This window comes from Melitaea cinxia, chromosome 25 (genome assembly GCF_905220565.1).
Source record: "Melitaea cinxia chromosome 25, ilMelCinx1.1, whole genome shotgun sequence".
NCBI classification, from domain to species: Eukaryota; Metazoa; Arthropoda; class Insecta; order Lepidoptera; family Nymphalidae; genus Melitaea; species Melitaea cinxia.
This window is the reverse complement of record NC_059418.1, coordinates 3,558,084-3,573,091: the sequence shown is the minus strand read 5'-3', so window position 1 is coordinate 3,573,091 and position 15,008 is coordinate 3,558,084. Positions and strand designations below refer to the sequence as shown.

The following is a 15,008-nucleotide window of genomic DNA, read 5'->3' as shown; positions in this document are numbered from 1 at the left end:
CGGACTCTTCTCTAGGAACAAAGAATGACGAGCGTCTTGATATATTATTTAGGCAGTCACTACAGCTCCACTCCAGTGCATTTGAATTGCGTAGCGAAATAATTTGCTTATTACTTAGTTTTGCACAGTCGGGAGTAGCATGTACAATTTTGTTACATCTACTGCACTCCAGACCTGGTTGCTTTTTCGTTATATTTTTATTGCAACTTTTGCACTTTTTTAAAACCATTGTTAAAGATCTCACTTTAAGTAGGTAGTCGTATTTCACTGTTATAGCTGCGCGCAAACTAGTGTCACCAACGGCGAATGACAGTGAACTGAAATGAATTCCAGACTGTTGCTACTGCCAACGGATGGACGGAAGAGCAATGCCTGACCGCTCTCACTGTTGCGCTCAGAGGGCAAGCTTTGTCTGTCCTGGAAGCACTGCCAGGAAATGGGTTCCAAGACTTGATGGAGGCACTTGAATCCCGATACGGGGAGCGACACCTGGAGCACGTATTCCGTGCCCAACTGCGTGACAGAGTCCAACGTTCAGGAGAAGGACTACAACAATGGGCGTTGGAAATCGAAAAACTCGTCAGGAAGTCATACCCAGGAGCCGACACCAAGATGGTAAACACGAATATTGTTCAAGCATTTGTCGACGGAATCAAAGACCTGGAGGTCAGGGCTGCAGTGAGGCTTCGTCACCATACCTCGATAAAAGAAGCATTGGCGCATGCTTTGGAGGTCGAAGCTGTTCGCCATGACATACGGCAGACCCATAAGATCCGCGTGGTCTCTGAGGAAGTCAAGGAGGTTAAGGCTCCTACGAAAAAAAGTGCTGGAGTTATGTGCTACAAGTGCAGCGAGAAGGGCCATCTTCAGCTCAACTGTCCGCAGAAGAAGACCCAGATAGCAAGGATGAAGAGGATCGAGGAACAAATAGAGGAGCTGAAGAAGCAAGGGGCTTCGCCTCCTGCCCGGGATCAGGAGTATGACTTCAAGACGAAACACCACAGCGGTAAGATGCATGGAAATGCCGACGCACTCTCACGAAGGCCGTGTTCGGAAGTCTGCAAACATTGTATTAAGCAGGATTCTAATGAAGTAGCATTAAAACTAACGAGAACAAGTGCTTTGGGTGTCTGGGAGAATGATGCTATGAGGGAAGCTCAAGAAAGAGATGAAGACCTTCGGCACATCATAACATGGAAGAAACGGGGTGACGTAAAACCAATTTGGAGTGAGGTTGCACCCACTGGCGCTGTCACTAAGGCGTACTGGGCTCAATGGGACAGTCTGATACTTCAAAACGGAATACTCTACCGGGAATGGGAGAAGACTAACGGCAGAGAGTTCCACCTTCAGATAATTGTCCCAAGAACGAGAGTACCAGATGTTCTCCGTGAAATACATGATGGCGTATCAGGAGGACATCTAGGTGTCAAGAGGACGTTAACAAAAGTGCGAGAACGATTCTACTGGTTGCATTGTCGAGATGATGTACAGGATTGGTGCCGCAAATGTACTACTTGCGCTGCTGTAAAAGGACCACAGACCAGGAGCCGTGGGAATCTGCGGTTGTATAACGTCGGTGCACCGTGGGAACGAATTGCAGTTGACGTAGCGGGGCCATTTCCTGTAACGGAATCGGGAAACAAGTATTTTTGGGGTCGTCATGGACTACTTCACCAAATGGCCCGAAGCGTTCGCCATACCAAACCAAGAAGCTACAGCAGTCGCTTCTAAGTTAGTCGCAGAAGTGATATGTCGTTTTGGCGTGCCTCTAGAAATCCATTCCGATCAGGGCAGGAACTTCGAATCGCAAGTATTCCAGGAAGTGTGCAGAATTTTGGGCATGCATAAGACGAGGACCACCCCGTACCATCCACAGTCTGATGGAATGGTTGAGAGATTTAACCAGACCCTTGAGAGGCATTTGGCGAAATTGGTAGACGACAAACAAAAAGATTGGGACAAGTATATACCACTCTTCCTTCTGTCGTACCGAACCGCCGAGCATGAGAGCATAAAAGCTACCCCGGCGTATGTCAATTACGGTAGAGAATTACGAATACCAATAGACCTATTGACTGGAGGGGCACCGGAGGGACCAAATACCGTACAAGACTATGTCAGCGATTTAAGGGAAAAATTGCACTATATACACGCCTTGGTTCGGGAAAATGGGTTACAGTCAAGCGAGAACATTAAAACCAGATACGACCGGAAATCGAACACGAGCGGCTACAAGGAAGGGTCACTGGTGTGGCTGCATAACCCAACCCGCCGGAAAGGGAAATCTCCAAAGTTGCAGACCAAGTGGGAGGGTCCTTACAAAGTGGTTACCCGGCTGAATGATGTGACTTACAGGATTCAAAAGCAACCAAGAGGGACATTCAAAGTGGTACACATAGACCGTCTGGCGCGTTACCATGGCAGTAACAACGATGCTCGGGACGAGCATCTCTAAGAGGGGAGTAGTTTTACGAACACACAAAGAAACTAGCGCCATCTAGCGGCAACCATTGAAACCACACAAAGACAGCGATAGCATAAAACTCTCTACTCAATACTAGATGGCGTTAGAGGAAGTACTGTGGAACTATATAGAAGTATAGTCTCGAAAACCGGGTACATGCGCGAACTTTCCAGAATGGTCTGGGCCTCGTGTCAGCCGATATAAATAGCCGCAGGTAGGCGAGCGAGTGCAGTTCAGTTTGAGCGATCTGCGAGGCGACTTCAAGAGTGAAAACTAGTGATCAAGAGTGGTACCAGTGAAACCTACGACATTGGCTACGACTGAGGACATTGTTAGTGCTTAGTGATTGAACCTAGTGCTTTGTGTTGGACCTAGTGCTTGTGAATAAAGTCTTGAAAAGAGTCAGCAGGTCTTTCTCTCCAAATCCTTCGAACCCTAACACGTAACAATAGTTTATAATAAGGAAACTCGTTCCTATCTGGTGTCCCACGACACCACTCGGTTTTTATTTTTCAAGTAGTGTCGTGCTTTTGTGGTGAGTAAGGTAGCTTTTTGTTCTTTATAGTGCTACAAGGGTCTACAGACTAAGGTATCAGCTTACCATCAGGCGGACCGTTCGCTTATCAGCCAGCTTTGTAAATATAAATAAAAATTATTTTAATATTTCACAGGCATCAAGCGAAAGCTCACGAACAATGGCACAATGGACACACATACCCTTGCAAGCCCTGCGGGCGAACCTTCAGGTAATTATAATATTTATTTCACGTTGCTAACTTCTTCGTCGATAAGCTAACTTCAGGCTGTCGTTTTGTCGTGACGGTGTGCGCGCGCATCGTAAAAATGTACTCTCATCATTTTTCCCTAACGCGCCAAATGAAGGATAGCTTAAAAAATTGATAAAATAGTACCTAATTATTATATAACGATATCTTAGGATCTTTTTTTATATCACCTTTATTATTTTTTTATTTTTTTATATCACCAGGTCGGCAAACAAGCGTTCGGCTCACCTGATGGTAAGAGATTACCGTAGCTTATAGACACCTACAATACCAGAAGCATCGAAAGCGCGTTGCCGACCCAATCCCCAATCTACTACTACTAGAGGTACTACCCCAGTCGGGCTGCTCCATATTTTGAGCAGGAAATTCCTGCTGTGCCCTACCTCAGTTTATTATGGTTCGACTTTTGTACATTAGAACTGTGAACCAGACTGTTCGCAGAGTTCGCTCGCGATCAGAATAAATAGAACTGTTGATTCATAGAAATAAGGGAATTCTTTTATTAAACGGATGCGAACCTTACAGTCGAATACCAAATTTATAATAAAATATGATGAATAAATACCTCATTATCGCTTCGCTTTAGCCTATAATATCTCACTGCTGGCCATATGCCTCTTTCCACATGTACCACGCTACTCCAATACAGGCTGGCGGATCTATACTATGAGTAACGACGCTATCAGGTGTACACGATAACAACCGAGACCGACGGTTTAACGTGCTCTCCGAGGCACGGCAGGGAGACCCACCAGGACTGCACCGTTTTGTGTTATTCTTTATTGTTAAAAAAAAGTCACATTTTTCCTTACCCAGACCACGGCACCCAGACCACGGCAAAAATCTGTATGGCCAATAGAGATATTTGCCATGTGCAGGGATCGAACCTGCTACCGGCAACGCAACAACCACAAACCAGTGCTGTGACCGTTGCGCCAACGCGTCGTCAATTTATTTATTTATTTTCATGGAAACAGTATATAATATGTTTTAATAAATAGCACATATTTAGAAAATTATCATCGAAACAGTTTCCAAATATTGAAACAGTCCCAAAGATTGAAACAGTCCCAAAGATTGAAATAGTTTCTAAAGATTGACACATAGCACGATTAAAATTTTGAAACTCCCCGATATTTCGGCGTCACGCTGGCACCAAGTGTGGCAGTTTAAAAATGAAAATCGTGGTAAGTTCAGTGGATATAAAGGTGTTCAAAACCTGTCCCCGGTGCGCAGCAAGCCGACGTCGTACCTGTCGCACGTGCGCGCGCGGCACGCCGGCGACCACGTGTGTCGCGAGTGCGGGGACAGCTTCGCGCGCCGGCACGGCCTGCTCATGCACGTCGCCAAGACGCACCGGAGCGCGCCCGACGTACGTACTACACTACACACTACACATACACACTACACACTACACGCCGGCGACCACGTGTGTCGCGAGTGCGGGGACAGCTTCGCGCGCCGGCACGGCCTGCTCATGCACGTCGCCAAGACGCACCGGAGCGCGCCCGACGTACGTACTACACTACACACTACACATACACACTACACACTACACGCCGGCGACCACGTGTGTCGCGAGTGCGGGGACAGCTTCGCGCGCCGGCACGGCCTGCTCATGCACGTCGCCAAGACGCACCGGAGCGCGCCCGACGTACGTACTACACTACACACTACACACTACACGCCGGCGACCACGTGTGTCGCGAGTGCGGGGACAGCTTCGCGCGCCGGCACGGCCTGCTCATGCACGTCGCCAAGACGCACCGGAGCGCGCCCGACGTACGTACTACACTACACACTACACATACACACTACACACTACACGCCGGCGACCACGTGTGTCGCGAGTGCGGGGACAGCTTCGCGCGCCGGCACGGCCTGCTCATGCACGTCGCCAAGACGCACCGGAGCGCGCCCGACGTACGTACTACACTACACACTACACATACACACTACACACTACACGCCGGCGACCACGTGTGTCGCGAGTGCGGGGACAGCTTCGCGCGCCGGCACGGCCTGCTCATGCACGTCGCCAAGACGCACCGGAGCGCGCCCGACGTACGTACTACACTACACACTACACATACACACTACACACTACACGCCGGCGACCACGTGTGTCGCGAGTGCGGGGACAGCTTCGCGCGCCGGCACGGCCTGCTCATGCACGTCGCCAAGACGCACCGGAGCGCGCCCGACGTACGTACTACACTACACACTACACATACACACTACACACTACACGCCGGCGACCACGTGTGTCGCGAGTGCGGGGACAGCTTCGCGCGCCGGCACGGCCTGCTCATGCACGTCGCCAAGACGCACCGGAGCGCGCCCGACGTACGTACTACACTACACACTACACATACACACTACACACTACACGCCGGCGACCACGTGTGTCGCGAGTGCGGGGACAGCTTCGCGCGCCGGCACGGCCTGCTCATGCACGTCGCCAAGACGCACCGGAGCGCGCCCGACGTACGTACTACACTACACACTACACATACACACTACACACTACACGCCGGCGACCACGTGTGTCGCGAGTGCGGGGACAGCTTCGCGCGCCGGCACGGCCTGCTCATGCACGTCGCCAAGACGCACCGGAGCGCGCCCGACGTACGTACTACACTACACACTACACATACACACTACACACTACACGCCGGCGACCACGTGTGTCGCGAGTGCGGGGACAGCTTCGCGCGCCGGCACGGCCTGCTCATGCACGTCGCCAAGACGCACCGGAGCGCGCCCGACGTACGTACTACACTACACACTACACATACACACTACACACTACACGCCGGCGACCACGTGTGTCGCGAGTGCGGGGACAGCTTCGCGCGCCGGCACGGCCTGCTCATGCACGTCGCCAAGACGCACCGGAGCGCGCCCGACGTACGTACTACACTACACACTACACATACACACTACACACTACACGCCGGCGACCACGTGTGTCGCGAGTGCGGGGACAGCTTCGCGCGCCGGCACGGCCTGCTCATGCACGTCGCCAAGACGCACCGGAGCGCGCCCGACGTACGTACTACACTACACACTACACATACACACTACACACTACACGCCGGCGACCACGTGTGTCGCGAGTGCGGGGACAGCTTCGCGCGCCGGCACGGCCTGCTCATGCACGTCGCCAAGACGCACCGGAGCGCGCCCGACGTACGTACTACACTACACACTACACATACACACTACACACTACACGCCGGCGACCACGTGTGTCGCGAGTGCGGGGACAGCTTCGCGCGCCGGCACGGCCTGCTCATGCACGTCGCCAAGACGCACCGGAGCGCGCCCGACGTACGTACTACACTACACACTACACATACACACTACACACTACACGCCGGCGACCACGTGTGTCGCGAGTGCGGGGACAGCTTCGCGCGCCGGCACGGCCTGCTCATGCACGTCGCCAAGACGCACCGGAGCGCGCCCGACGTACGTACTACACTACACACTACACATACACACTACACACTACACGCCGGCGACCACGTGTGTCGCGAGTGCGGGGACAGCTTCGCGCGCCGGCACGGCCTGCTCATGCACGTCGCCAAGACGCACCGGAGCGCGCCCGACGTACGTACTACACTACACACTACACATACACACTACACACTACACGCCGGCGACCACGTGTGTCGCGAGTGCGGGGACAGCTTCGCGCGCCGGCACGGCCTGCTCATGCACGTCGCCAAGACGCACCGGAGCGCGCCCGACGTACGTACTACACTACACACTACACATACACACTACACACTACACGCCGGCGACCACGTGTGTCGCGAGTGCGGGGACAGCTTCGCGCGCCGGCACGGCCTGCTCATGCACGTCGCCAAGACGCACCGGAGCGCGCCCGACGTACGTACTACACTACACACTACACATACACACTACACACTACACGCCGGCGACCACGTGTGTCGCGAGTGCGGGGACAGCTTCGCGCGCCGGCACGGCCTGCTCATGCACGTCGCCAAGACGCACCGGAGCGCGCCCGACGTACGTACTACACTACACACTACACATACACACTACACACTACACGCCGGCGACCACGTGTGTCGCGAGTGCGGGGACAGCTTCGCGCGCCGGCACGGCCTGCTCATGCACGTCGCCAAGACGCACCGGAGCGCGCCCGACGTACGTACTACACTACACACTACACATACACACTACACACTACACGCCGGCGACCACGTGTGTCGCGAGTGCGGGGACAGCTTCGCGCGCCGGCACGGCCTGCTCATGCACGTCGCCAAGACGCACCGGAGCGCGCCCGACGTACGTACTACACTACACACTACACATACACACTACACACTACACGCCGGCGACCACGTGTGTCGCGAGTGCGGGGACAGCTTCGCGCGCCGGCACGGCCTGCTCATGCACGTCGCCAAGACGCACCGGAGCGCGCCCGACGTACGTACTACACTACACACTATACACTAAACTGAAACTAATTGAAAAATTTCTTCAAAAATCGCGACAACTCAATCATATATACTAATACGCTAAAATTAAGATGTTTGCCTCCCTTTTTAGAAAAAACCTCACAATTACTCCACATAAATTATACATCATTTTATAGATAATTGCTTCATCATCATCATTCAGCCTACTACAGTCCACTGCTGGACATATGCCTCCACAAGTTCGTGCCAAAAAATGGCGTAAACTCGTGTGTTTTGCCCATAGTCACCACGCTGGGCAGGCGGGCTGGTGACCGCGGGCTGGCTTTGTCGACATATATTTTGTTTTATTTTATTTTATAGCCCTCTCCTATAGATGTTTCACATCTTTTTGTACATATTGCTAACGATCTTTCCAGAAGCCTAAACCAGAACCCGCCCCGGACGGATTCTGTTCAGAATGCAACATACAGTTTTCATCATCCGAAGCGAGAACAAGACACATTTTGATATCAAAACGACACGCCATTTTTAAGGATAATGAGTAAGTATTTAATACCAATAGAAGAATAGTGACCACCTGGGAACACCGCATGACGGCTTTTTGTTTTTTTCAATTCGTTTTTGTTTTTTTTTTATTCAGTTTGCCAATGAAGTTTCAATTCCGACACGTGTACTTTGTACGCACGCTAATTTTTAACCCCCGACGCAAAAAGAGGGGGGTTATAAGTTTGATGTGTCTGTCTGTCTGTGGCTTCGTAGCTCGCGAACGGATGAAGCGATTTCAATTTTTTTTTTGTATGAAAGGTGATATACTGGTGAGTGTTTTTAGATATTTTGATGAAAATCGGTTTAGTAGCTTAAAAGTTGTGGGAAGTGAAAGTGGTGATGAATAATCGAATGTATGCAAATATAATCTAGTGGGGTCTCAAATGAAAGCGCATCACGTGCACATTACAAAATAATGTGTTAAAAAAAAAGTTCAACAAAGTTTTTTCAGGGCTCAACCGATGTTGAGCCCTGGAAAAACTCTGGGGGTAAAAGTAGGGAAATACCCAATATCTGCAAATATATGTGGTGGGGAGAAACAAAATCTACATTATAATAAGTGTACCTGTAAAAAGTATAAAATAAAAATTTAAAAAAACCCCGACGCAATAACCTGAGCTGCCTTTAAAAAGTAAAATATAATTAAAGAAACTCAATCTTAAAGTACTTAAGTATGAACGAGTATTAATAATTCTAAAAAAAAATACATCGCGGTGGGGGACCGCTCACGACACCCGCGGGAACGCGGGCGTCTTAAGAGGCGACTAAGGGACAACACAGTTCCACTACCACTTTGGAATATATAAAGCCGACCGATGGCGGGATAACCATCCAACTGCTGGCTTTGAAATACACAGGCCGAAGACGGGCAGCGTCTTCAATACACATGATTTCACGCCATTTTTGGCGCGAACTTCTAGAGACCTATGTCCAGCAGTGGACTGCGATAAGGCTGAAGTGATGAATTATCCAGAGACTAAATCGTATCGAAGAGATACACAGCGAGTCCACGATCCCCGCAGGCCGCAGTGCTCGCTGTGCGGCGCGGCGGTGCCGGCGGCGGGGCGCGCGGAGCACGCGCGGCGGCACGTGCGCGCGCTGGCGGCGCCGCGCGCCCGCGCCGCGCCCGCGCTGCTGCTGGCCTGCGCGCAGGTAACGGGCTCGGTACTGGGGGGGTGGGTGCTGGGAGGTGCGGCTCTGACGGTACTAGCCACTGGTAGGTACGGTACTGGCGGTACTGGTCACGGGCGGAAACGATACTGACGGTATTGATCACTGGTGAGTACGATTTTTTTTTTTTAAATATATAGACTAGCGCTTGACTGCGATCTCACCTGAAGGCAAGTGAAGATGCAGCCTAAGGTGGTGCGCGCTTGCCTAGAAGATGCCTATTCACTCTTGATTTAAAGATACCCAAGTTATAGTTCGTTGGAAAAACGGAAGCCGGAAGGGCATTCCAAATTGGAGACGGTACTGACCACTGGAAGGTACGGTAAGATGGTACTAATTACTGGTAGGTACGGTACTGAACGCTGGTAGGTACGGTACTGACCGCTGGTAGGTACGGCTCTCTCTCTCCGCGCGCAGGTAACGGGCTCTGGTAGACTGGTACTGTGGGTGGTGGGCGCTGGGAGGTGCGGCTCTGACGGTACTAGCCACTGGTAGGTACGGTACTGGCGGTACTGGTCACGGGCGGAAACGATACTGACGGTATTGATCACTGGTGAGTACGATTTTTTTTTTTTTTAAATATATAGACTAGCGCTTGACTGCGATCTCACCTGAAGGCAAGTGAAGATGCAGCCTAAGGTGGTGCGCGCTTGCCTAGAAGATGCCTATTCACTCTTGATTTAAAGATACCCAAGTTATAGTTCGTTGGAAAAACGGAAGCCGGAAGGGCATTCCAAATTGGAGACGGTACTGACCACTGGAAGGTACGGTAAGATGGTACTAATTACTGGTAGGTACGGTACTGAACGCTGGTAGGTACGGTACTGACCGCTGGTAGGTACGGCTCTCTCTCTCCGCGCGCAGGTAACGGGCTCTGGTAGACTGGTACTGTGGGTGGTGGGCGCTGGGAGCTGCGGCTCTGACGGTACTAGCCACTGGTAGGTACGGTACTGGCGGTACTGGTCACGGGCGGAAACGATACTGACGGTATTGATCACTGGTGAGTACGATTTTTTTTTTTTTAAATATATAGACTAGCGCTTGACTGCGATCTCACCTGAAGGCAAGTGAAGATGCAGCCTAAGGTGGTGCGCGCTTGCCTAGAAGATGCCTATTCACTCTTGATTTAAAGATACCCAAGTTATAGTTCGTTGGAAAAACGGAAGCCGGAAGGGCATTCCAAATTGGAGACGGTACTGACCACTGGAAGGTACGGTAAGATGGTACTAATTACTGGTAGGTACGGTACTGAACGCTGGTAGGTACGGTACTGACCGCTGGTAGGTACGGCTCTCTCTCTCCGCGCGCAGGTAACGGGCTCTGGTAGACTGGTACTGTGGGTGGTGGGCGCTGGGAGCTGCGGCTCTGACGGTACTAGCCACTGGTAGGTACGGTACTGGCGGTACTGGTCACGGGCGGAAACGATACTGACGGTATTGATCACTGGTGAGTACGATTTTTTTTTTTTAAATATATAGACTAGCGCTTGACTGCGATCTCACCTGAAGGCAAGTGAAGATGCAGCCTAAGGTGGTGCGCGCTTGCCTAGAAGATGCCTATTCACTCTTGATTTAAAGATACCCAAGTTATAGTTCGTTGGAAAAACGGAAGCCGGAAGGGCATTCCAAATTGGAGACGGTACTGACCACTGGAAGGTACGGTAAGATGGTACTAATTACTGGTAGGTACGGTACTGAACGCTGGTAGGTACGGTACTGACCGCTGGTAGGTACGGTACTGACCGCTGGTAGGTACGATCCATACGAAACTAATCTTCATTTATTTATTGATTTATTTAAGTAAATTACATTTGCATAGAATATACAGTATTTGCTAGTAGGACCCAAACTAAGCTACGCTTGTATTTTGGGCCGACATAATAGCTACAGGTTACCACGAAAATCGACGCATGCAGGATACATTTTGATAATTGAGTGGATATACATAAATACATAAAAGTATAACTAGTAAGGGAATATAAATTTAAAGAATCTAACACGTAACAACTCACAAACACTATTACTGATGGAAGTAATAACACTTGCTTATTATTACTATTAATACTGGTGACTGTCAATGTAATACTGAAAAAAAAAATTATAATAACGTTTTCAAATCAGAAAACATAATGAAAAAAAACCCTAGAGTCGCTATTTGGTTGTCAATAATTTTCTCTACTGATCAGTATCATTATCATTACATAGTATAAAAGAAAATCGCTGTCCCTATGTATGCTTAGATCTTTAAAACTACGCAACGGATTTTGTTGTGTTTTTTTTTAAATATATAGAGTGATTCAAGAAGAAGGTTTATATGTATAATACATGCATAATATGGTAGAGAAACGCTGATAATAATTAGTAGTATCAGCATTGCATCCGTGTGAAGCCGGGGCGGGTCGCTTGTAAAAAAAATGTAATTTACTTATATTGGAACCAATAAACAATATCTATATTTCCAGTGTGAAGCCACATTCCCTAGTCGAGCTAAACTACAGAACCACGTCAAGAGGATACATCTGGGTTTGAAGTACAACAAGAATATCGTATGTGAAATATGTGGGAAGAATTGTACCGTAAGTATAACAGACGACATTTTTGTACTACACGGGTGGTAAGTAGGTTCGCTGTGTGGCTACGGCAGTATAGAATATAGCCACCCTCTCTCTTGCCGTAGGTGTCGTAAAAGGTGACTAAGGGAGAGAGGGGGAGAAAAAAAGTTGCACTACCACCCTGGTACAAGAAGGTAAAAGAATAAAAGGCTTACACTCAGAGGCGTCTCATTGGTTAATATGTTTAACACCGGCAGCGACCACTGGCTATTGTGGGGCACTCTGAACATATGCCTCCGAAAAGAGCGGGCCCGCTTGATAAAATCTACTCTCTCACTTCCCTTCAGCCTGTAATATCACACTGCTGGGCATAGGCCTCTTTCCCCATGTAAGAGAAGGATCAGAGCTTCATCTGCCACGCTGCTCTAACGCGGGTTGGCGGATATATTCCCTATTACGAGTAACGATCGCTATCAGGTGTACGTGATAACCACCGGGACCGACGGCTTAACGTGCTCTCCGAGGCACAATGGGGAGACCCACAATGTCAACCCACAAAGTCATACCGAGACCGGTATTGATCGATAGTACCCTTCTCGAAGTTATGCAGGCTTATGTCTACTTAGGCCTTACCATCCAAGTAGAACGAAATAACTTGGAGAAGGAAGCCGATAAGAGAATTCAGTTTGGCTGGGCGGCGTTTGGCAGGCTTCGTTGAGTCTTACCTTCGAAGGTTCCGCAATGCCTGATAACAAAATCTTCGAGCAATGCGTCCTGCCTGTTCTAACATAAGGTGTCGAGACGTGGACACTAACGAAGGAACCAGTCCACAAGCTTCAAACCGCTCAACGTGCAATGGAACAGGCTATACTTGGGGTCTCTCTAACCGATAAGATTAGAAATGAGACTCCGCGAGAGAACGAAAGTAACCAACATAACCCACAAAATTACCAAGTTGAAGTAGCAGTGGGCAGGTCACTTGTGTCGCAAAACCTGTGACTACTGTAATAAACGTGTCCTGGAGTAGAGATCGCGTGTTCGCAAACCTAGTTTGGACGTTCTCCGGTCCGCTGGACCGACGATCTACGTAAGATTACCGGTGGTGAATGGCTGAGGATTGCGGAAATCCGGGATGTTCTGGCGCAAACTTGGGGGACATATGTCCAGCAGTGGAGTGCGATAGGCTGAAAAGTGTGAGACAGAAAATGGCAAACAAGCGTACAGTCCATCTGATGATAAGTGGTTGCTGCAAGTCAATGAACGCTTGAAACATAAGGATCCTACTCCCGTTGTCCACACACCAAACCCCGAGGGTCTCTGACTAACTTACTCACCACAGGAACACAACACTACGGTGTTATTTAGATGCGATCTTTTGTAAGGATGTGTATTTACAGTCAGGCTGTTCCAGATTATGTGTGAGGTATCTTCGTATTTGTCCTGTAGGATTCGTTTGTGTACTATTTCGATGACGCGCTGACGCAATGGTCACAGCATTGGCTGTTGCGCTAGCGGTCGCGGGTTCGATCTCCGCACATGACAAACTTTTCTATAGGCCATACAGATGTATGTCGTGGTCTGGGCGTTTTTACTTGTTTATTGTGTGTGTTTCTGGATATAGGAGTAAATCCTACTGGGGGCCGTTGAGTGTGAAGCGTTTATTTATTTTTAGCAGCATGGAAGATTTAGCTCCTTCACTTCTTTTACATGGAGAAAGTGAGAGGCTGAATCGTGTAAATTTACGAAACACGGACAAATAAACCTATTCCTATTGAATCGTAAATCGAGTTGTGTCTCCCCAGTCGAACGCGACGCTGCGCTACCACCAGCGCCGCCACACCGGCGAGAAGCCCTTCCCCTGCGACAAGTGCGCCGCGCGCTTCATCAGCCGCGAGCAGCTGCGCATCCACGCGCGCACGCACTCCGGCGAGCGGCCCTACGGCTGCGCGCTCTGCGGGCAGCGGTTCAGTCAGAAGCCCGCGCTCAACAGGCACTACCGGGTGAGCGCTCTACACACAGACAGATAAGTGAACACACTCCGGCGAGCGGCCCTACGGCTGCGCGCTCTGCGGGCAGCGGTTCAGTCAGAAGCCCGCGCTCAACAGGCACTACCGGGTGAGCGCTCTACACACAGACAGATAAGTGAACACACTCCGGCGAGCGGCCCTACGGCTGCGCGCTCTGCGGGCAGCGGTTCAGTCAGAAGCCCGCGCTCAACAGGCACTACCGGGTGAGCGCTCTACACACAGACAGATAAGTGAACACACTCCGGCGAGCGGCCCTACGGCTGCGCGCTCTGCGGGCAGCGGTTCAGTCAGAAGCCCGCGCTCAACAGGCACTACCGGGTGAGCGCTCTACACACAGACAGATAAGTGAACACACTCCGGCGAGCGGCCCTACGGCTGCGCGCTCTGCGGGCAGCGGTTCAGTCAGAAGCCCGCGCTCAACAGGCACTACCGGGTGAGCGCTCTACACACAGACAGATAAGTGAACACACTCCGGCGAGCGGCCCTACGGCTGCGCGCTCTGCGGGCAGCGGTTCAGTCAGAAGCCCGCGCTCAACAGGCACTACCGGGTGAGCGCTCTACACACAGACAGATAAGTGAACACACTCCGGCGAGCGGCCCTACGGCTGCGCGCTCTGCGGGCAGCGGTTCAGTCAGAAGCCCGCGCTCAACAGGCACTACCGGGTGAGCGCTCTACACACAGACAGATAAGTGAACACACTCCGGCGAGCGGCCCTACGGCTGCGCGCTCTGCGGGCAGCGGTTCAGTCAGAAGCCCGCGCTCAACAGGCACTACCGGGTGAGCGCTCTACACACAGACAGATAAGTGAACACACTCCGGCGAGCGGCCCTACGGCTGCGCGCTCTGCGGGCAGCGGTTCAGTCAGAAGCCCGCGCTCAACAGGCACTACCGGGTGAGCGCTCTACACACAGACAGATAAGTGAACACACTCCGGCGAGCGGCCCTACGGCTGCGCGCTCTGCGGGCAGCGGTTCAGTCAGAAGCCCGCGCTCAACAGGCACTACCGG

At 51.0% G+C, this 15,008-nt stretch overlaps 1 protein-coding gene across 1 annotated transcript; it reads left to right on the top strand.

Annotated features, from left to right (window-relative positions):
• The first annotated feature begins 9,212 nt into the window (after nt 1-9,212).
• On the top strand, nt 9,213-15,004 carry LOC123666012 (zinc finger protein 649-like). The gene is made up of 3 exons (XM_045600225.1): nt 9,213-9,404; nt 11,884-11,997; nt 13,776-15,004. The coding sequence occupies exons 1-3, from the start codon at nt 9,213-9,215 to the stop codon at nt 13,998-14,000; spliced, it is 531 nt and encodes a 176-aa protein (XP_045456181.1). The 3' UTR covers nt 14,001-15,004.
• Nucleotides 15,005-15,008: the final 4 nt, after the last annotated feature.